The sequence below is a fragment of the Schistocerca gregaria genome, chromosome X (genome assembly GCF_023897955.1).
Source record: "Schistocerca gregaria isolate iqSchGreg1 chromosome X, iqSchGreg1.2, whole genome shotgun sequence".
NCBI lineage: Eukaryota > Metazoa > Arthropoda > Insecta > Orthoptera > Acrididae > Schistocerca > Schistocerca gregaria.
This window is the reverse complement of record NC_064931.1, coordinates 382,520,902-382,545,837: the sequence shown is the minus strand read 5'-3', so window position 1 is coordinate 382,545,837 and position 24,936 is coordinate 382,520,902. Positions and strand designations below refer to the sequence as shown.

Sequence of the window (24,936 nt, the reverse complement as noted above, 5' to 3'; positions counted from 1 at the left end):
GGTGAAGCAAAAATTTCACAGTTCTTCATAAATTCTGTGCAGGATGACATAGGAGGAACTTCTCACTTGTGTTTTAAATTCATGTGCTCAAGTAAAGGATTGTACAAATTTAACATCTTTTGTAAGGAACTCTATAAAATTAAACAAAATATTAAATCACAATGTTTCCTTCCCTATCACCTGTACCCCACTGTTTTCATTACTTTCCTCAAAAACTACTAGGAACAGGACATATGTTCACATGACTTTTTTTGTTCAGAATCACTAATACTATCATCCCTCAAAGGATGTGACTTTACTCCTGGTTCACCTTGTATAGTAAGAAATTTGTGATACTAGACGCTAATTATCTTCTTACTTAGATAAGAATAATTTTTATATATACACATTCATAAAAATGAGTTATTCCATAATTACATTTTTATATCCTACAAATCTAAATTAAGGCTGAAGTATTTCAACTGAATTCACATTACTCAATTTTATTAATTGTTTTGACATTGCACCAGTTATTATTATCTGTGGTGTCATTGAAAGTTGAGAGCAGCTCAAGAAGTATCAACCACTGTAGAGGTATTAAATAGCAATTCAGTATCACAATGTGCCAATGAGATGCTAGGAAGAAGTTGTGACTCCTGCAATGGGAGCTGCCACCACCATGCATCTGCCCTGAAACAATGTTGTCAGAGGCAAGGAGGGTAGTTCTGTTTGAGGTCAGAACCTGTCCACTTCCACAAAGTTCCTGCCAGAGTAACATCATTGTGCTTGCTACTCGCCATGACACAGGACATGGAAATCATCAGAGCAACACTATCAGAACTGTGCCGACAATCGTCAATGAACATGTGTTTTACAATGACTGTAGAGAAGCCAAAGTTTGGTCATTCTGGACTTGTATCAATTTGCCACTCAGAGGTCATGGCTTATTGAGTGTTGTCTGAACCATAAGTCCATGTGTGAAGTTTCATAGCTATAACTGAACCTGGCGAGCAGAGATAAGTTTTTTGGTAAGTAAAAAGGTAATAATTATTCAGTGTGTTCCAATGAACTATGTTATTACTAGCCACCTACATGTCCAAGAAGTCAGACACAACATCATGAGTGTCATTATAAACTCTTTGACTACTATGTGAGATAGCTGTCTTGTTCATTGAGTGGAAGGTACAGAGGGTTGGTGGGAATATTGTGTGAAACAGTGGTTCTTAGCAGAAGAGTTGTTGCAAAAGGACTTGATATTGCTTCGTGGTACTGCTGAAGGCAGAAGTATTATATGTTATCAGTGCTGAGTGTGGATATACTGAAGAATATATATGTTTGAGATTCAGAAACTGCATTTAGATTAATAATTATCAGAATTTAACTTAATTACAATCCATTTACCATTTAATGCTTCCTGGTACAGGAAAAATTACTTGGGGTCAGCAAAAATAATAAGATTAGACCACAAAGAGAGCATAACATACCAACTGCAACAGAAGGCAAGTGGATGATTTAAGCTGTTTCTGCAATTATCTTATTGGAGAAAAGTCAGTAACAGGAAAGTTATTACATGTGACATTAGTGTCTGTTGTGTGTGAAGTAATGTACTCAGTAGTCAAACTTTCTAAATGGCTCTAAAGAAAGAGAAAAGTGACTCAGTTGAGGACAGTCTTGAGGAAATTGATTCAGTATTAATACTTCAGAATCAAGTTTGGATGATCTGGTAGATTCTGGAAACAAATCATCGTTAGAATTATTTCTGAAAGAATTATCACAGCCTTAGAGATTTTAGCACAAGACAGTAAAACACTGAGATAAACAAATTTCTGATACCAACAAAATTCTGAACAAACAAATATCTGCTACCAGTGAAATTTTGAACAATCAGATTTTTGAAACAAGCAAAAAAATTTCCAACAGTGAAGTGTTGAAAACGAAGTTTGCTAAGAGTTGTGATGCTGGTAAATTGGTGGCATGAAGTCAGATTTTAGCATTTGGAAGGAAATTGGAGAATTGAGACTGCAATTGAAAAACCACAAAATTAAATGACAGAGTTCCAAACACAGCACCCAATGATCTAATTGTTAATCAGAAAGTAACTGAACTGGAAGTTAATTTTTGGGTTGAAATTTTTGGAGTATAATGTAATTTTAATAATGAAGTTGCATCTGTTAACAATACTTGTGAAACAAAATTTCACAGTGTTGAAGAGACCAGACCAGAAAGACATAATGAGTGTAACAATAACATGTCATGATTAGAGAATAATTTACTTTATGTTCCAAAGCATTTTTATTGTTGATAGGAAAGTATGACAATAATAATATTAATCAACACATTTTTTAAATTGATTTTATAGTATGCCAGTGAAAATTGTTGTGGGAATATTAATTCCCCTTATTTTGATTCCTTACAACACTTTAAAAGCAATTTAATTCTAACTGTAACTGATAATCTTATAACTGAAATTGGGAAAAGATATTTTGATGGTGAAGAACTATCTTTGGAAGATCATAGTTGTATGCAAGATTTATTTTATTACAAGTCTGAAAATAGTTTTATTAACAATTTTTGGTCAGTGAGAGAAAGCTATAACTAAAAGGGAATTTCTTAGTGGATCAAGTTACACAGTACAGAGAAGGGATGGTAGGGAAATTTGTTCATTGAAATCAAACATTTGAGGAATTGACACAAACTGATAATTTAAACTGAAGATTACCTGAGAATGTGCAATGGAGATTAGTGTACAGGCCTGATGGATCAGTTGAACAGTTCCTTAAATAGCTAGATTAGTTGGACAGAGTATTTGAAAGAAATAATACACAGTGTTTATACTGAAATAATTTCAGACAAGAAGAATGTAATGGAAATTGGGAAAATAACAATTACTAAGGGAGGAATGGTGATAACAATCATAGAAATGCAGAAAAGGGAACAACAAGAGATGTTGATAACAGAGAGAGACACTAGAAAAGGGAATATGAACAAAATAACAGAAACTGTTATAATAATCAAAATTAATCACAACATTTCCATCTGAGTGCTAAAATAAGTGAACAATGAAATTGAAAGGTGCTCCATTTGATGTACTCAATGTTAGAGTGAAAGATAGCAATTTAATACACAGACCAATAAGTGTAATAAAAGTGCTACACAAAATGGTTAATAAAATGGGTTGGGGAGGGAGGGTAATTACATAAGAGTACCCAGTTAATAAAACAGTAGGGATAATATCTGGAAAGGTAGGGTACAGAACAAAGCACATCAGACACTAAAAATCTGCACAGTGAGCTACAGGAAGGTAACTTATAACATTTTACAGTGTTGACATGGGAGAAAATCTGAATGAGACTGCTGATGATAGCTTAAATATTTGTGAGATCTTTCCTAAATGTGAAGAAGTAGCAAGACATGAGTAAAGGGAGAATCATATGGTAGATGAAGCTGTAACTAATGTCAGTGATATTGTTGATGAGGAAGGAATTAATGATAATGAAAATGTGGATAATTTTGTTGGATCTAAGCAATATTTGTTAGATGAGAAAGAAGAGGACAGAGGTACATAAAAATGAAGTTGCAAAGGAAGTGTCTGAATCTGTTACATGTGTAAATATCAGAGATGCTCATGACTTAAGTCACTGAAAGTGTTCAGACGAAATATGTATGTAAGATGCCTAACCAGTCTTTAATTCTAAATCTAAAATTTAGTACCATAATGAAAGTTTTCTGGTGGGATGTTAATTGCAATTAAATTTATGAATTCTGGAAAAGAACGGTAGGTGTGAGTGAAGATTCAATTGTGTTTTTAGGGAACTTGTGTAATAGCCACTATGATATAAGCAGCAATAAATAGAAACAGGAGCTTTCAAAATAGCAATCATGTGGACTTCAGTGCAGTTAAAAAGGACCCACAGATGAAGAGATCAATAAAAAGACGAGTGAGGAAATAAGGAATCCAAATGCTCAAATGAAAATAGGAAATTTGAAGGGGAAATCATTACTGGATTCAGGTAATAGAATGTTTGGAATATCAGAAGCTTCAAGGAATGAAATCAGACACAATATGAACTATATTGAGGCACCAGTGATAGGATTTAGGTTTAGAGGAGTTTCTGGTAGACACAGTAGGTTGGTGATATACCAGACTCTACTGACTTTTGAAACTGCGAGTGTCGAATCTGAACATGGGTGCTTAATAATTTCAGAATTAACTGAAGAATATATTATAGGGGCTGACTGACTATTTAATATTTGTGCTGCTTTTGAATGGAGAGAGAGAAAATATTATGTGGCACGCACAAAAAGGGAATATGATCCACCAAATTCATGAGCAGGGAAATTCTGTTGATCGCCAAAACACAAACAGCTGGACATTGAAGGAAGATGAAACATATGAAGTGGAGGATAATTTATAACTAGAAGTGGATGAGAAGTGGTTGGTGAAAATAATTGAGGAAAAGGAATCTGAAACTGTGGGGCTGAACACTTAACAAAAACATTAATTTAAAGCTTTCTTATAGCAATATGAGGCTGTGTTCAGTGATGCATTAGGTAGTGTGAAGAATTTTAAATGTGTACTAAACCTGAAACTTCAATAGCCATTCTGTAAAACAATGTATGATGTACCAATTACAAGAAAAACTGCTGTTGAAAAAGAGTTGCAAAAGATTGAAAGGTAGGACACAATTAAGACAAGTAGTATTGATTATAATAATCCATTGGTGTTTGACTTGTTTTACACTACATATTTCTTAAAATATTATTCATGGAGAAAATGAAAATAAATGAGTTATTACATAAGTCTGAGTGTATTAAACTAATGAGAACCTCAGATTTAACATATAGATTTCATTAATACCATCTGCTCCACAATCTCACAAATACCGGACATCACTATTGCAGAATGCTAAATGCTATCAGTACTGGATTGTGCACTACAGTTTAATTGTGTCAGTAGCTGCATTTATTAGAGATTTGCATCAAGTGTTAGGTGAGGAATCATCTTCTGAATTTCCTGCATATGTTGATGACATTTTGCTTTGCAATAAGAGTTGGGATGAATGTTATTTGTCACAAGAACTACTGGTGGACAAATTGAGATGAAGTGGGATCACATTAAAATTGGAAAAATGTAAAATTTGTGGTTAATGAAAGAAAGTTAGTTATGGTTAATCTATTGTTTATGATAAACACATTTTACTGTGTAAAACTTCAGAGAATATACATTCGTGGTGTATGATGTACCATGGCAAGCACAAGACCCCAATTCTTATCATCATCATCATCATCATCATTATGCCTTTCAGCATTCAGTCTGGAGCATAGTCCCCCTTATAAAATTCCTCCATGATCCCCTATTCTGTGCTAACATTGATGCCTCTTCTGATGTTAAGCCTATTACTACAAAATCATTCTTAACTGAGTCCAGGTACCTTGTCCTTGGTCTGCCCCGACTCCTCCTACCCTATACTGCTGAACCCATGAGTCTCTTGGGTAACCTTGCATCCTGACTCATAGCTGCCCCTTTCTTCATAGGGGAACTATAGGTGATAACAAGAAGAATTACTTATTAAAATAAATGTGTATCTCTCATACAGAATTTATGATAAAAATAGTTAACTTTTCACAGGCATCCTGAAAATCCTGTTACTACATTACTATTATTTTGTTTTATCATCATGGGAAAATTCTGTGGACATTAATTGTCCTAATGTTAATGGTGGCCATACTTATGGTTCCTTGGTGCAGCATGCAATATGGATGCAGGAAAAGTAGCTAGTACTTATAGAATTTATTATTCATGAGATTCAGTATGAGAACAAAAGCATATCCTCTACCTGGATACTAGTTTTGTTGCCTGTATTATCTCCTCTCTGCACTGTCTTCCACTTCCAATATTCTCATTATCATTCTTATCACAATAAGGCACATACTGTTCTATGTGAATCATTTGAAGCCTTATTATATAGAGCAGGATTCTTGAATGAACTGTACGTAACAACCTATCAACTATAGTACATTCAATTCCCATCATGAATGTGTAAATAATTTACTACTACCTTTTAAAATCTATAGTGAATGCTTCAACCACCATCTCTGAAGCAATTCTGCAACAGGCAGTTATAATATGATTGCAGGTATAACATGATTACAAAAGATCCCGGCAATACCATTACAGTTTTATAACTTCCTATTTTATACACAGTGGATGATACAAGGAACCATCAATGGGCTCTAGTGTGTCCTTGATTTGTTGCTACCTTGTATAATTCACATCAAATCACACTGTATACACATAAATTTTTGTTCCTTATTGACACCAGCAAACATTAATTTTTATCTTCCTAAGAGTTTCAATGCACATTGAGATGTACGTAAAAGATATCAACATTAATGGATTCAAGTTCTGTTATTTGTATATAACAGATACTATACAACCTCTGTGCCTTTTAGCTTCAAATGATTGGGAGTGAGGAGGTTCAATGTTTAATATTCTGAGTATGAAAAGAAATACAGTGCCACCAGTTTCAAGCAATCTTTGGCAATCAAATGTAAACTATGTAACCAAGATGTAAATATAACAAAGTACTAATTAGTGCAAAATAAGGTACTTCCATCTAGTGTTCTAAATGAATAATAAAACAGTATCTTAATTTTATGTTGTTTTTCTCAAAAATATCATTTCAAACCAAATGCCTGGTGTTCCCAATTGGGAACAATATTTTTATAGTCTTTGTTTATTTATTATGAGCCATGCAATGTTTACTAAAATGCGAGTTTCTTTTTAGATCAGTGGTTTGGAGTCTACATTCTTTCTATGTGCTTTGGATTGGTTGGTTTGGGGAAGGCGACCAGACAGCGAGGTCATCAGTCTCGTCAGATTAGGGAAGGACGGGGAAGGAAGTCGGCCATGCCCTTTCAAAGGAACCATCCCGGCATTTGCCTGGAGCGATTTAGGGAAATCATGGAAAACCTAAATCAGGATGGCTGGACGCGGGATTGAACCGTCGTCCTCCTGAATGCGAGTCCAGTGTTTAACCACTGCGCCACCTCGCTCGGTGCTTTGGATTGAACCTCATTGTTTGACTGGTGATGGTTGAGCGTTTACAAAGTTAGCAGTTATTTCAGTTTGTAACATGTCTACCAAAAAGTAAGTATTGTACAATAATGTATTTCTTTCCTAATCTCTTTTCTTTATTCTTAATATCTTAGAACTATAAGGAGGTGTTCCATAGAAAATTAATTATAATTATTTTATTTCTTTATTAGTTAGCAATGTAAATATTTGCGTGTTGCCAAAGGGGAACACCAGAGACATACAGTGTTTGTTAGTCATACATTCACAAACTTGATCATATAAATATTTGTTTCAGTTCTTTCACTCCTGCTAAAATTTCAGCCATTTTGGAGGAAGGTGAAGACTTTGCAGAGGCAGATATAAACAATTATACTCCGGATGATGGATGGGAGGCAGAAGAAGGCAGTGGAGATGAAAAAACATGCGGAACTGTTGATAATTTGTCTGGTCGGCAAATTTCAGCTTTAGCTGAAGCAAAAGTCATCATGCAGGAAAGAACAGAGTATGCGGGAAGAGGTGCTTCAGCATTCACCTCACTCTAGTAATAATGGAAGCAGTACTCAGTGAGGCTGAGGGGCTCTTTCATCTCCTTATGATTGGGAGAAAGCTGACATTACTCCCAATTTTGATCAGTTTACTTCACTGCAAAAAAAGATATTCCCTCTAGCTCTGTTGAGTCCTTTGAACTTGTTTTTGATGATGGTGTATTGAAACACCTTCAGGAAATGACTACCCAATATGCGTATCAGAAAACTGACTGCAGTTTTGCAATTTCATGTAATGAACTGAGATATTTTTTATCAATTTTTAGTCTGTCAGTATACCCCACTGTACCTGGAATGCTGTGGGAACTCAACACAGAGACATATAAAGCATTTGTCAGTTCAGCAACAAGGCGTAACAGATTTGAAACATAAAAATGGTTTGTTCACTGTGCTGATAACTCAAAAATAACTTCAGATGACAGACTTGGTGAAATATCATCCCTAATAAAGCTTCTCATTGATCATTTCTTGTCTCATACTCAATTATCTGAACATCTTTCAGTTGACAAGAGTATGGTGCCATATTATGGCAGGCATGGAACAAAGCAATTCCTGAAAAGTAAGCCCATAAGATTTGGCTTCAAGATTTGGTGCCTCTGTGAGTCACTTGGGTATCCTGCACAATTTTTTCCTTACAGCAGAAAAGATACTGAATGGTTGAAAAATGTTAGCCTAGGTGAGCATGTGGTTCTGAAACTAGTCAAAGACTTACCACCAGCTCCATACAAAATCTACACCAACCTTTTTTCTTCCTCAATTAATTTGGCCAACACAGAGAGAAAATGGAATAGGATTCATGGGTACAATAATGAGTAATAGAATATGTAAATGCCCTATAGATGATTCAAAACAAATAGCAAATTCCCCTCATAGTAGCTTCGACTGCAGAAGAGAAAAACATTCCGGATCAGTGATAGCTGTTTGGAATAACAACCAACCAGTTCACATCATATCAACATGTGACCCTGTTCACCCCATCAGAGAGTCCTATAGATGGTTCCAGGCTGAAAAGAAACATAGCCGAACATAGTCAAAGAATATAAGCATTTCATAGATGGCATAGATAGGATGAATGAAAATATTTCTGTATTATCGGATGTCTGTACCATCAAAGAAATGGAGGTGGCTAATATTTATTATCTGTATTGATGTGGCAATGCAAAACGTGTGGCAACATCCAGGCCAAATAAAAATAATCAGGATCCTTGCAGCCTCTTATTTAGAAGGAACATGGTAGAAACATGAATAAGATTTTCCCTCTGCAGCGGAGTGTGCGCTGATATGAAACTTCTTGGCAGATTAAAACTGTGTGCCAGACCGAGACTCAAACTCAGGACCTTTGCCTTTTGCTGGCAAGTGCTGTACCAACGGAGCTTGGGTAGCTCAGTTGGTAGAGCACTTGCACGTGAAAGGCAAAAGTCCCGAGTTGGTGTCTCGGTCTGGTACATGGTTTTAATCTGTCAGGAAGTTTCCAAAAAAAAAAAAAAAAAAAAAAAAAAAAAAAAAAAAAAAAAAAAAAAAAAAAAAAAGAGAGAGAGAGAGAGAGAGAGAGAGAGAGAGAGAGAGAGAGAGAGAGAGAGAGAGAGAGAGGAAAAAAAAAAAGAAAGAAAAAGGAGAGAAAGGCGTGTGAAAAATGTAAAATAACTCTCCATGAGCATTGTTTCAAGGATTGCCATTGTAAGAATTAACTGTTAGTTGGCTGTATGTAATCAATATTAGTAATAATGCTTTTGGTTTACTAAATAAATCAATATTATTGAAAAAATTATGTTTCTTTTTGTTTTAATTTGTGGGACCCTTCTCATTCCTGGTGTTCCTATTTGGGAACCATGTTTCTCACCTAAATCAATGGTGAAAAATCAAAACTTACAATAAGGATATCTCAAAAAATTTATTTTAAGTTAATTTCAAATGTTTACCCAAAATAAAACAGTGAAAATAATCTCAGGCAAAAATGGGTTAAATTAGTTACTAGATTTGGAAAAAGTACTGTACTCTGTCAAAAAAATCACTTATTTTGAAACTTACAAAACATGTATCCATAATTACAAAATTACCTTGTACTGTCCCTTCACCTCCTTGAATGAAGCATAAGAAATAGATAAAAGATATAACATTAAACAAGTGCAATTTTCTATTAAATATACCATGTATAAAAATTTGCTATAGTCTATTTCATTTACAAACAGTTCACAGAGTTTACCTTCTATTTTTGCTTCTGCAGAAAGTCTAGTGTAATTAACAAGTGCTGCTTTCTCTAAACATTTCTTAATCATCCCTCGAACTTCTTCTGGTGGTACTGGAGTAACAATATCTTTCATCAGGACCTGTTATTTAAAAAAAAAAGCTTACTTAAGTATACTGGATATTGAAAAATCAAATAAATTTTAATGAAAATGTATGTTATGTTGGCAATATCCAATCAGTTTGATAAAATAAATGGCCACTTTCTAAACACTGGACTCGCAATCGGAAGGACGACAGTTCAATCCTGTCTCCAGCCATCCTGATTTAGGTTTTCCGTGATTTCCCTAAATCGTTTAAGGCAAATGCCGGGATGGTTCCTTTGAAAGGGCATGGTTGATTTCCTCCCCAATCCTTCCTTAACCCGAGCTTGCACTCCGTCTCTAATTACCTCGTTTTCGACGGGACGTTAAACACTAACCACCACCACTGCCACTTTCTAAAAAATACAAGTCAATATTAGTATTAAAATCATCTTCAGTGGCACACTGCCGAAGTACAGAATATTTTGTACATTCTGTGACATTTTGAGTACATGTGAAGGCATGTAAACATGAGGCACTACACAATGTATTGCCTTATGTCTACTGTAGTTTATCAGCTTTGGTGTGCTCTTGTCCATTTTAAAGAATACACACAATACTGACACTGAAGCTATTTAGGTGTATTGATCCCACTTATTTCTTGTCATTACTCAAAAAGTTTTTTTAAAAAAAATCTATTTACATTAAATATTAACTGTCAGCAAAGGATGTATTACAACTGAAAATGCAAGCTCTGTGTTAGCACCTACTGTTTCTATTTTTCTTATGTATTTCTGTTCCTCATCTAGTTTTATGTGATTGTAAGTATACACTGCTGCACAAGACTTAAGGAAAAAAGTAACTCTTGCATGATGAGTCACTGCCAGCTAATACAGTTCAATGAAACAGGGACCACATATACTGCTACATATGTACTCTCCTCCAGATTCAAGAGTCTCACCTACAATATGTCACCATTAGGAGTTAGAAGGGCTCTCATGAGTTTTCTACATATACTTACAGAAACTTAGCCAAGGACCACGACAATGCTTGGATGACATTACAGTGACAGGAACTTTGTGTGTGCAAAACTTTTGAAATCTAGAAGCACCATTTTTTCTAATTTAGAGATAAATATCTAGGACACATATTAAATGAATCAGTGCTTGACACCATCAGCAGAACATGTTGATGCCATAGCTGAACTACCAAACAAACTTTTCTCTTTTGTGGATATGTTTGCATATTATAATATATTTATTCATTAAACTGCCTTTACTGCTTAACTATTCAATAAGGTGAATAAGCAAGCAGTCAGTCGTAAATGGTACATGGCCAGCCAGAACACATTCATGCAATCGAGGCCATGAAGGAAGAAGATGCACACAGCAGTCAGTCGCATCCCCATTGCAAATCTAGATTTCGTTTATAAATAGCCATCTTCAGCACATTTTTGTTACAATTCATCAGACTCACAAAAGTTCAAGTCACAATACATTCTTACAGGTGGACAGGAAGGAGAACACTGAGCCTCCTGCCTATACACCTGTAAGGACATGTGGTGACATGAACTGCCACAAGTCTGTTGAAATGTATTGAAAATGCACTGAAGCCAAAATTTAGATTTGTAAGAATAATAAAAGCTAATGGGATTGTGACTGGCTGCTGTGTAACTCTATTTCCTTATAGTCTATAGTCATTGTGCACAGTGGTTCCTGATGGAATCATAGTTGATTGAGGCACTATTTGAAATCCATGACACACTTGGCAACTTGACATGACCATAATGAGAAAATATGATAAATCAGAGCTGATACAAAGGCTTATCTACAAACAGGTCATTCAGAAATGGAACAGACAAGGAGGGATCAGGTAGTGTTACCAAAAGTAATGTCTGCAACATCCTCTCAGGTGGCTTGTGGAATATTGACATAGATGTGGATGTAAGACTTTCATGTTTATGGCAGGTGCTTTGCAGTAAAGCATTTTTGTGGTTCTGTCTCATAAAAGTGCAACCAACACAGACCAATTAATTTTTTATTCTCCCAAAACTTCATTGTTACAGAGCTGAGGAGGATACACTTGCTATTATTGACAAAGTTAAGAAACTTTGTGTAGGGGGCATTCCAATAATCTTAACCACCCCAAACAACTTTTTGTCCAGAATTGTAACAAAAAATACATCAAGTATATGTTGTTTATTTATGGTGGGGTGTTAACCAGTATAATTTCATTTCTTGTACCTTTGTCCATTACAATTATGCCTGCACAGTATATGTGTATGTGTGTATACTACATTCTTTATTCAGTAATTCAGTTTCTGTCCTCCAGGCGTGTATGAAAATGAATCATGTACTCAAGTAAACATCACATTCAACTTAATAAGAAACAGAAATGGGGGTATTTAATACCATTTTGTAATACTGTAATGCAGTGTGGGCACAAAAAGATGTAGAGCATTCAAAGGTGTACAAAGGGATGACCATGTACAGTGATACACTAGTCCACAAATTGGATGAAAGAATTTATTGCTACTTTCTTGTTACATGCTGAAGTTAATTACAAGGGAGGGGGATTTGTTCCTTTATGCTCTCTGGAATTGTGGGAATAATGCAATAGATGTATTTTAAGGAAACCAGAAGAAAAAATTCCAGAGAAGCTAAGTTAGGAGACCAAGCAGCCAAATTCATTGTTCATTCATGACCAGTCCATCTGGAAGTATGCATTTAGTTCAGAACAAGAATATCATGCAAGCCATTATGTTCTGGATATCCTTCATGTTGGCACAACATAAGCATTCTGGTTCTTAGTGGCATTTCTTCCAGAAGATGAAGAAGAATTCACATGAGAAAGTTGGACTAGGCCCTCTCATTTAGGTTAGCACTGATAAAATAATGGTTGTAGTACTAGGTATCCCACACAAGACCTTAACTCTCCACTGATGTGGATGTTCCATCTCTCGAAGCCATCATGGGCTTTTACTGCATTAATAATGCACATTCTTTGTACTTACCTATCATTTGTTTGAGAAAGAACATTCATCAGTGAAAAGAACATTGGAGAGGAATTCCTAGCAGATGAAGATTCGCTGCTGCACCCATTGACAGAACTGTTGCTCACCAACCCTGTTCCTGGTTGCACTGATAAAGTTTTGAAGCTAGTGCTTGACACACAAGGTGAAAGAATCAAGTCCAACTCAGATGGTGTGTCACAGTGATGATGTAGAGCACACAAAGAGTGCCAGTGTTGTAAAACCAGGGCCACATTCATAACTCACTGCCACAGGACTACAAATGATTTCTATGACATCATCCAGAACGTTGTTCTGCGAACTCTACAATTCAGAGCAATAACATGCAACTTCACAGCTCTGTTACTTGAAGATGTTCCAGTACTGATGAGAAATGCAAGGGCAGGGAAAGCTGTCTGTAATTGAGACACCATATTGGGGACAGGGTCACTGACATCTCAAATTAAATGAGGGCAAATGGCTGCTTAACCTGATACAATTACAGGATGTCTGACTTTAAATACTCATGATTCAGACAACTTGTTCCCAGCCTTGCTAGTTACAGGTTGACTCTGATGGCTAACTGTGATGTGCTGCTTGCAGCCTGTTAGAAGACTTCAACTACAGGAATTCAGTCTGCTGAGTGTAGTTGGACTTCATTGCTCCATCCTCCTGCAATTAACAGGTCACAGCTGTGATTGATAGAAGATGTTGACACATGGACCTGCTGGATCTTCCTGTGAGGAAAGGGCCAAACCAGCTGACTGCAAGCTGTTATCCTCTGAGGTTAGGGTGGGGGAGGGAGGCACCTGAATGACACCTCCCATGCTGTACATGTACCACACTCTTGGCTGTACACTGTGTGTGCTGTGGGTGTCCTGGGCTCTTGCCTTCAATTACCACCATTCGTAGCATGTCATGTGTACAGGTCTAACCAAATACCCATCTTCAAGACTGCTAAGGCCTATTGTATCCTCAGAGGTGCATCCATGGGCCATGTTCCTGACCCCTGCTACTGCATTCCATGTTGCCTCACTTTCAGGTAGCGGGATGCCTGAGCTACTGCAAGCCACATGAGCTGCTAGAGCACTATGGCTACTACATCCCACCAACACCTGAACAAGCAGTCTGGCCCATTTCCTGTATACCAGAGAAAAGAATATTCATTCTAGCAATGATATCAATGAAATGTTATTACAGACACCGAAGTTTCACTGACAGCTTCAGGCATAAGACTGGATCAGTCAATGGAGCTCAACCTCCTGCACTTGTAATGTCACTGCCTCACCTCACCAAGCTTGATGCACAATCACCACCTAATCTGAGGTATGACCATTACAACTGGTGTTCACAAGTGCACTTCTTGAAACCTGTCACCATCAGAACTGACATCCAGAAGTGGAGTTCATAACACCCAACATCATCACAACTGGTCATCACACCAACATCACTGTGATTAGCATCCTTTGTCTTTCTGTCTGTACTTCAGCATGAAGGATGATGAATGAAAATAGTTTTGTTGCCCTGCAGCTAACCTTTTTGTTCCACTGTATAATTTGTTGTCCATGGTAGATCGCAGAGACACTAATTTCAAACAGAAGTAAACTTCAGTGCAGCTTTGTGAGTGTCCTGAGCTGTCAAAGTTCAGACAGCAACTGTCCTGAAACATATCTGACATCTGTTGGGTGTGTACTTTGTAATTTTTCTGGGCACAAGCTGGCATGCACCAAGGCTATGTCAGTCAGATGTTTTACTTGCTGACTTTGGAGCCATTTCACTTGGGAATGTAATGAATGTAGATGGGACATGATACACAGTATGAATTGGAGTCTCCACTTTTGTATTGTGTACCTTATAATTTGAACCATGTGTTTGCTACCCTTTTACTGCATACTTATTGGTTATGCAGCAGTATTGTACACCAGTATAATGGAACATATAGTTAGACTACAAGCTGGCTGAGAAGAAAAGTACTGCAGGCAGGCAGATACCATGACAATTTCCAGCAATTAAAATTACGCAGAGTGTGCCCCTTCTTACAATACATCATGTACAGCAAATTTAGTAAGACTTTCTTCTGGCAAGGCAGTGGAATACATAACTGTATTTACAAGTGACAATTTAGCTTCAGCCAAGATGGGGAGTTGGTCTGACAAAACATGTCTTCTTATGGCCAATTTATGATTGATTTGGGAAGCTAAAGCATATGTCATCTACCAAGAGACCACCTGACGTGCATAAACATTTGAACAGTTGGTTGAGGGTATACAGCAGAGGTACCAAAAACAGAACAAAACTCAATTATTTTAAGAAAAATAAGACACATCAAGTAAGAAGCATGACGAGTGAGTTCAGTCATTATCAGAAGGCTCCAAAGGCTCAATTTTTAGTTGTATGAGCTGATGCAAGATGAAGAAGTGAATATGGTGTTATGCCAAGAAGCTGAAAATATGGCTCTCAATGTGATCTGCATGACATTACTATTGAAATGTCATGTGGGGTTATAATGAAGAATCCTTCAAATTTGGCTATGGGTATCAGAGCAACCACACATGTAGGTGATATATATGTAGTGAGCAAGGGTCATGGTGACCATTGTGCATTCCACAGTTAGATACAGGGGCACACATATTGGTTGTCAAACTAGATCTCTTGGCTAAAAAGAGACTGGGAGCTCCTCATTATAGATAATGTGGAATAGATACAATGATATAGGGATATAGATTCATTGGGGGAAGGGGGGGGGGGGACACACAGCACAAGTTTAATATAGGGGCTAAGACTTTTTCTGTGCATATGAAAGTGCTGCCACAAGTACGTCAAGGTATTCTGTGACTCTTGGTCTTGGTTTCCTTACTCAATATCACATCAAAATCAATCATTAACAGCATATAGGTGAACTTAGGCGAACTTTGTTTTTGCTGTGTGTCACTGCTGCAAGCAATGTAGTATTTCAAGGTACACCAATCATCAAGGTATTGCAGACTACATTGCATACAACTATGCTGAAGATTGGTTCTCATGGTAACGTGACATCAGGCATAGGGAAATTAGTTTGACTAACTGTGGATACAGACTTACTGCAGGAAATGTTATGCTTGGCTGAACCACTGGAGAATAATGAGCATTTGAATACAGTGCATCATTTTTACCCAGAAACACACTGCACGTAAGTAATGTAAATGAGAAATGTATATGGTTCTGATTAGCCTGGAAAATTTTGATATAGATGATGCAAATCTACCAAGGCCATAATGATGGCCACATTGGATATTTTTGAGGAAGAGCGTGGTATTGTCCAGAGATCATGGAGTCACACCATAGTTGGCAATGCAAACCGATACCACAAACATTAGTGAGGTATCTATACCACAAACATTAGTGAGGTATCACTGCAATCCACGACATATGGTAGATGCTCCAGAAGACCATGCCTCCCTCTCAGCAACAGCAGTGCCCCCATGCTGAGGTCAATATAGTGTCAAGCATGCCAGAGCTCTCCCTCAGTTTGTGACCCAAGTTTCAGCAGTCAACATCATCTAGTGGGACATTGTTTGTCAAAGTCTCAGTTGAACATGTACTTAGAATACATTGTACCTTAAGAGAACAGTTTGTTATTGTATGCATCAAATGATGATTTCATTGTAAATAACAGTTGTAAATATTGTATGTTTTCCTGTGGCAAAGGACTGTCTTAAGTTACATGAATCTTTTTATTCATTTGTATAATAAAGTGAGCAAATATTTCATGTTATAGTAACAATGATCCATCTCCTATAGCAATTAAATGACCAACTGCTATGGCCAGATGATTGAAGTTTTGTTTCGTCACAATAAAAAGGATATAGGTAGGTCATATGCCAACCACAACCACAAGCATACCATGAGTAAAATGGACATGCCATGTGGCTAGGGCCTCCCATCAGGTAGACCATTTGTCTGGTGCAAGTCTTTCGCGTTGATGCTACTTCAGTGACTTGCATATCGATGGGGATAAAATGATGATGATAAGGACAACACAACACTCAGTCCCTGAGTGGAAAAACTCTCTGACCCAGCTGGAACCTGAACCTGGGCTGTTATACCATCAGTGATACTGCAGTACAAAGTAAGGTGAGTCATCTGAAGTGCAGTGATCAGCAGTTAATGGGAGGACTATTGTTACAGTTAAGAATTTTTTAAATGGACAGGGTCCATTAACTGCAACTCCTATTACTCAACATTGCATACCAAAAGAAAGTAGTGTTCCCATGTATATGTAGCCAAATTATGTGTTGCAGTGCTTACAACTGCTCATGGAAGGATTTATCAACCAACAACTGGCAAAACATATCACAGAAGTCAATGATAGTCCATCGGGAGCACATGTCATCCTGGTCCCAAGAAAGTCAATGGATGCCAACAAGATTTTTTTATTATTTTGCATCTAAAGATATTTGATTGATTGAACTATCACCAATGTCAATCCAATACTAAAGATCACAGGGAGGCCTAAAAATGTAACTGGATGAAAGTACTTCACTACAACAGATTTGTTTAGCAAGTACTCCCATATGGAGGTAGGACACGAAGAGAGACCTAAAACTGGTACTTCAGTATTATTGTGGTATTTTCAATATTGCCTGATGCCATTCATGCTTAAAAATGTACCAGCCACATTTCAGACATTGCTAGAAGAGGTTTTGCATGGCTAAAACCTTGGTAGTGCATAGTGTATCTCAATAACATTATAGTATTTTTGGAGGATGAGGATGAACATGGGAAACAGTAGGAGGAATTATACCACAGACTGAGAGCAGTACACAATAACTAATTATTGACAAATGTAATTTTGCCCAGACTCAGATCAAGTACCTAGGCTATGTCATCAGGGAGAAGGGCATATGATCTTATCCCCCATTTAGTATCAACAGTTTCTGAATTTACAACTCTACAAACAGCAAAGTACTTACAGTTTTCTTCTGGGCCTTCTTCATTATTATTACCAAAATTTTGTAAAATGCACTGCACAAATTGGTCAATTGTTAAATCATTTGTTAATGACAGGGATTAAACTTCAGTGGTTGACAAGGTATAAGTGTACCTTTCAAGTGTTAAAGAAATCATAACCCAAAGACCCAGTACTAGTGTTTCCAGATTTTGACAAGGAGTTTGTGCTTCCTTGCAATGCTAGCAATACTGCTCTCAGTTGTGTTTTGACGCAGGATATTGATGGGAAAGAGCATCCTGTGGCATACACTTCTCAGCAGTTAAACTGAGTGGTATGCAATTGCTTTATGACAGAGAAGGGAGTGTTAGCAGTGATATATAGGATACATACTTTACATGTTATTTACACAGGCAGAAATTCAAAGTAATGACAGAATATACTTTCCTAGAGTAGTTAGTGGGCTTGAAGGATCCATCTAGCAGATTAAACATGTGAGCTCTTAAGCTGAGTGGGATGGACTACAGAGTTGTTCATAAATCTGGAAGAAAATATATGAACACAGACACTTTGAGCACATGGTTGCAGTATTGCAAATGTTTGTAAAAAGTGTGAATGATTGGCAGACAGAACAGACAGCTGAGTGGACTATCAGTAATTTAGGTTGCACCTATATTTCACAACACACAAAAATTTATAATAAAGCGCAATGAAATGTGGACCATGTGTAGTTGTTCCATTGTCACTAAGGAATCAAATGATACAACAAGAACATGACTATGTTTTGTCAAGTCATGAGGACTGAAGGGTGACAGATAGGAAAGTAGCTGAAAACTATAGGTGAAGTATGAAGAAAAATGATGGGGATCAGTACCTGTGGAATTGCATGCCATGCACACAGTGGGTGGATCTCAGCCATAAAAAGAGGTCTTGGTATTTTGGGTCCATCAAACAAAGCTCCAGCTGGTAATAAATACATATTAACAAGCAGTGACCTTTTTATGAGGTTACATCTATGATGGCAATGTCCAGTCAGCAAGCTTCTACAGTTGCTACAGCATGAGTGAGTAATTGGATTTTTAAATTTGAGATGGCATAAACCTGAGTAATTGACCAGAGTATTTAATTTGGTGAAGCACCTATGTCTTATACTACATGTCTGCAGATTACAGAGGAATTCATTTCTTCCACAAGCAAATGGACATGTGGAAAATGTTCACTGAACAATATTTTTTTTAAAAAAAATCTCCCTTTCATGTACTGAAGCTGAAATTAGGATCTGACATTGAGTCAGTAAACAAATTTGTAAAATGAATACATGAGGTGTCGACAGAGGTCAATGAGCCAATACAAAATAACTGGGGAGGTGAAAATGTATGGGACAGCAAGCAAGTCAAATTCTACAATCCAGAGTTGGCTGAAGGGTGTTGGTTACCAATTCATGCACACTAAAAGGTAAGACCAAGAAATTTTTAATGAAATATAATAGTTCATGTCACATTATAAAGATGACTTGCCCAGTCAATGTTAAGATCCAGTTCCCTACCCAAACTTCGATTGTAAATATTAGTAGAGTAAACCCATTTAATGGTGTGATAGATGCTTTACTGCATATTCTGGTGACAGTACCATGGCAAAGGAAGTTCAAGAAGGATGTGCTACCGTACAAACTTAGGTCAAGCAACTAATTTACAGTGTATTTCTCCATGTTATGTTTTTCTTTGCTGTTTTGTAGTATTACCGGGTGATCAAAAAGTCAGTATGAATTTGAAAACTGAATAAATCAAGGAATAATGTAGATAGAGAGGTACAAATTGACACACATGCTTGGAATGACATGGGGTTTTATTAGAACCAGAAAAATACAAAAGTTCAAAAAATGTCCAACAGATGGTGCTTCATCTGATGAGAATATCAATAATTAGCAGAACAAAGTAAGACAAAGCAGAGATGATGTTCTTTACAGGAAATACTCAATATGTCCACCATCATTCCTTAACAATAGCTATAGTCAGGGAATAATGTTGTGAACAGCACTGTAAAGCATGTCCGGAGTTATGGTGAGGCATTTGTGTCGGATATTGTCTTTCAGCATTCCTAGAGATGTCAGTCGATCACAATACACTTGCGACTTCAGGTAACCCCAAAGCCAATAATTGCACGGACTGAGGTCTGGGGATCTGGGAGGCCAAGCATGATGAAAGTAGTAGCCGAGCACATGATTAACACCAAGCGACGCGTGCAAGAGATCTTTCACGCATCTAGCAATATGGGGTGGAGCGCCATCCTGCACAAACATCACATGTTCCAGCAGGTGTTTATCAGCCAGTCTGGGGATGATGTGATTCTGTAACATATCGGAGTAGCTCTCACCCATCACGGTAGCAGTTACAAAACCAGAATCATACATTTCCTCAAAGAAAAAAGGCCTGACAACAGTAGATGTCATAAATCCAACCCATACCATAAGTTTCTTGTCATGCAATGGAGTTTCCACAACAGTTCTAGGATTTGTGGTAGCCCAAATTCTGCAGTTATGGGCGTTGACAGTCCCTTGGAGCATGAAATGAGCTTCGTCGGTCCACGACATGTTACTCAACCAACTGCCACCTTCCGCCATCTTTTGAAACACCCACACCGCAAATGCCCTCTGCTTCACTAAATTTCCAGGTAACAGTTCATGATGCTGATGATTTTGTACAGGTAGTATTGTAGGGTACACCTAAGTGCCAAACAAACAGTAGTGTATGGAATGCCCGTGTGACGTGCGGCTGCACGAGCACTGACTTCCCCATGCATAGACGAACCCGCTACAGTCTCCATTTCTTCCAGAACTGTCTCAGCAGCATTACACCTTGTGCTCGGTTGACCATTATGGGGTTTATCATTTAAACAACCTATGGCTTCAAACTTCGAAATCATTCTCACCACATCTGCATTTGTCAATGGACCTTTACCCATTTGAATACCCTTCCTACGGTGATAGGATTGTAACACTGAACTAACACATTCCCCATTCTGATAATACAGCTTCACTAAAAGTGCCTTTTTCGGTAACGTCAACATGCTGCGACTGCTGGCGCATCTGATTCTCTCTCTCATTACAGTTCCTTTTATACATGATTGTCATGCGCAGTCACTGATGTTTTGCTGTCCAGCACCATCTGTCGGACATTTTGTGAACTTTGTTTGTTTTTGGTTCTAATAAAACCTCATGTCATTCCAAGCATGTGTGACAAGTTTTACCTCTCTATCTGCATTATTCCATGGTTTATTACGTTTTCAAATTTATACTGACTTTTTGATAACCCAGTATATTTGTATTGTATTTTCGGGGTTATTAACATATTATAGTGAGCCACATGTTATTTTTGCTATGTGGACACTCTTTTAGAAGAAGCAAAGGGAACAGATGTCCATTCCTTTCCACTAGGTGGTGCACCAGCAGGAGCACCACAAGGAATAGTTGTATTAATGGCACTAGTACACCTTATAGGAGAAGTTGAAAGTGCAGTCTTGCACCAATCACTCAGCTCTGGAGTGTCACTTTCCAAACAACCAGATGTAATGCTGACTAGTCATCACTGGACACTAGGACTAACTTGTGAGTTTTTGAAAGATTTGCAGACTACAAAGAGATATTGAGGGATTTACACAGGATGGGACAGAAAGAAGCTGTTGTCTCAGAGATTAGCAATGAGTACAAGGAGCTGAAGCTTTTATATGACAAATTAAGAACACAGATGGGGAAAGTGATGGATCTAGTACTGCAGACAACTATACATAGGAAAAGGGGGTGGATTAATGTAGGCGTGACCTCATTAAAACCTTATTTGGGACAGCAAATCAAGAAAATGTGCAAAAACTTAATACAACAAAAATTCAGGTGCAAGAGACAGTAGAAAGTGTGCAAATCATGTTAGAGTGTCATATCACACAACTACCAAACTTGGAATGTAATGTACTGAGCAATACTAAAGTGACAGAGAAGGTAAGTAAATAACTCAAGGAAAGTATATGAAGTACAGTAGCAAGCAGGAAGCTGTACATCACACAGCATGTGGACAGTTAATTTTAGGCTTGATATTCCTGCAATGATTTTTGAAAGGATTACATCAAGCATAAATAGATTTTCTGAAAGTACTCCAGTAAGTAGTCAAATTGGCACAAAGCAATTTAGTGATACTTTATAGCCTACGCAGCCTCGAGGTCACAACATATAAAGTGAGGTTACTCATGCTGATCTGATTTCCAGTAGTAAATCAAAGTTCTCATTATCAATTCTACTCCATTAGTATGTACCCTATGAAGTGGGAAACCATGAATTATTTTGTGCAGCTATGGACTGAAAAAGTATTAATAATTATGGAATGAGGCAATGCGCATACTCTCATGACAACACAGGATTTGCTGGAGTGTAAATGGGGAGTATCGGTATTTGTCCAACTATGATGATAAAAATGGATACCAGTCATGTGAGGTACAGCTGTTCAGAGGTGAACACGATACCACACAGTGTCACAGAGAAGTGCAGGACCTAAACAGCATTTTCAGAAAATAGAAACCCACTCAATTTACTGAGTCTTTTCAATAGAAAATGTAATAATCAACTATTACAAGGATGGAAAATGGGGGCATGGAATCACTACTGGTATGACCATGATTGAACTGTCAACACAAATACTATATGGGCCAGACAAACTCTCAGTATACTGCCTACCCAGAATCTAACCTGTCTTAATGATACCTTGAATTCAGAACTCCTATACTCAAACAATGAGCTAATCATGAGATGTTACACAATAATTCTTAAATGTAAATTTTGTAAATATATCCTATGCATATGAAGTTGGTCTAGGGAAACACCAACCAAAAATTCGGGCTAAAGTTTTTGAAAAATGAGGCATTGTTGCACAGAAACCCTCTTCCCAGGTGCAATAATAAATTTTTGAAACTATTGCTCAACTCAGATGTTAAAAAAACCCAAGTCCAACTTATAACATGTGACAATCATTTCAAAAGTATGCAAAGAGTACCAATACTGCAAAAGCACAACCATCATCATAACTCATTGTCACACAGTGATCAGAACCATACAAAGGAGCACAAATGGTGCATATGACAGCATCCATAATGTACTTGTGCAAACACTACAATTCAGAGTAATAATATGCAACATCCGAGCTCTGCTGATAGAAGGTATTTGAGTACTGATGAGAAATGCAGGGGCAGGGAAAACTGTCTGTCATAGAAACACCATAATGGGGACATGGCTACTGACACCTCAAGTTAAATGAGGGCAGATGGATGCTTAACCTGCTACAATGACAGAATATCTGACTTTAAATAACCCTGTTCCAGACATCTCATCCTCAGTGTGTGCCATTCTATTTTGCATTGCCAATGGAATGACAGTCTTGCTAGTTGCAGATTAACTCTGTTGGCAAATCGTGATGTGCTGCTTGCCACCTGTTTGAAGACTTCAGCTATGAGACTGCAACCTGGACTTCATAGCATTTCACTGCCACTATCAACAGGTTACAGCTGCAACTGACAGTAGATGCAGACCTACTGGGCCTTCCTCTGGTGAAAGGCCAAATCAACTGACTGATAGCTGCCATTTTCTGTTTGCTGGGAACCTGAGCATCCCAGGCTGTATGTGTACTGCCTTCCTGGCTGTACACAGTGTTTGCTGAAGGAGTCCTGGGCTTTTGCCTTCATGAGAACTTCCATCTAAAAGATGCTGTGGGTACAGGTCTAAGTGCATTTCCAGCTTTGAGAGCATTGAATTCCATTGTATCCTCAGAGGCATCTCCATGTTGCCTTGCTGTCAGGCAGTGTGTCTGACCTGCTGCAAGCTACATGAGCTGCTAAAGTTCTGTCTCTGAGCATTCCTTGCCAATGCCTGACTGATGAGCCCCACCTGTTCCTTGCACACTGGAGAAGACAGTATTCATTCCAGTAATCACATTAATAACATTTCATTACAGATTGCACTGTCTCACTGATGCATTCGAGTGTAAGACCTCAGTTCACGGCCTCCAACACTCGTAATACCACTGCCTCACCTGTGCAACCTCAGTGCCCACTTACGTCCTGGCCCGAGGGGGGACTGTTACAGAACTGTACATATTTCATGAAATAATTCCTAAGCAATTCTTGATATAAGTGTAGATGATAAGGATGGAAGTGGTGACATATTAAAGTGTAATGTAGTTTTAGAAATGCAGATGTCCTGATCAAACTGTTGATTGGATAGATGTGGATTCATTGCAACAGAACTGAGATCATTAACATTTATAAATTTGTCTGGGTCTGTTATGTAATGATTGTTTTGCCTTGCATTGAAAATCCCATTTAGTATGTATAACTGACAAGAGTGACAAATAGTAAATTTCTTAAATAGATAACTTTTCAAAACTATCAAATGTCCAAAACACCTTTTTAAATGGTGATTCCTATTTTTTTAACTTTTCCTCACACTTTCTGTTGCAATATCTCTAATGCTGTTGGTACTTGATTTGTTATAGCACTAAACATACAAGAAAAAAGTATAAACTTCATGTGGAGCAGGTGAATAAAGATTTTGAAAATTTTTTGACTTTTTTGCACTACATAATTAAAAAAATTTGCTCTATAATGGTTTAAAAAAATGGTGTTCCAAAAGGATTCTAATTTGAAGATTTTGATTGGCAGCTAGCATCTTGAGAGGGAGCAATCTGCCCCCCTGATAAAGCAATGATGAATGGATTTCTTTTGCTAAGGTTGTTTAAGTGCTGGACACTGACCTCTAAACTGCAGTTCAGCTTAGTTACATGCGAGGTTTGTATAAAATGTGGCTCTTGGCCAAATGAAGTATCATGTTTAGAAAATATAGTATATATTTCTGCTGTTTGATGTTTAGAAGACTTCCACTCTAAACCCCTTACAGACTCTAAAATATTAAAACAGTAACCATTGAGAGACTGATTTTACTTCCTTTGACTTGTTTTTGAGCACTGACTGATCTTAATTTAACAGTGCTTCACAATACTTTCAGCAGTTTCTGATTTTATAGTGTATTTTTGTATAAATCTACATGGATTGTAACCGAGCAAGGTGGCACAGTGGTTAGCACACTAGGCTTGCAT

The 24,936-nt window shown here is 37.4% G+C and overlaps 1 protein-coding gene across 1 annotated transcript in view; it reads right to left on the bottom strand.

Moving 5' to 3' along the window:
* The window catches only part of LOC126297751 (calcium-dependent secretion activator-like), a 1,391,877-nt gene that overhangs the window by 351,296 nt on the left and 1,015,645 nt on the right, over positions 1-24,936 (bottom strand). Inside the window, exons 22-23 of the mRNA XM_049988921.1 lie at positions 9,806-9,929; positions 9,660-9,680 (exon numbers count right to left, since the gene is read on the bottom strand). Of these exons, the coding sequence (XP_049844878.1) occupies positions 9,660-9,680; positions 9,806-9,929 (145 nt within the window). The remainder of the gene's footprint in view (positions 1-9,659; positions 9,681-9,805; positions 9,930-24,936) is intronic.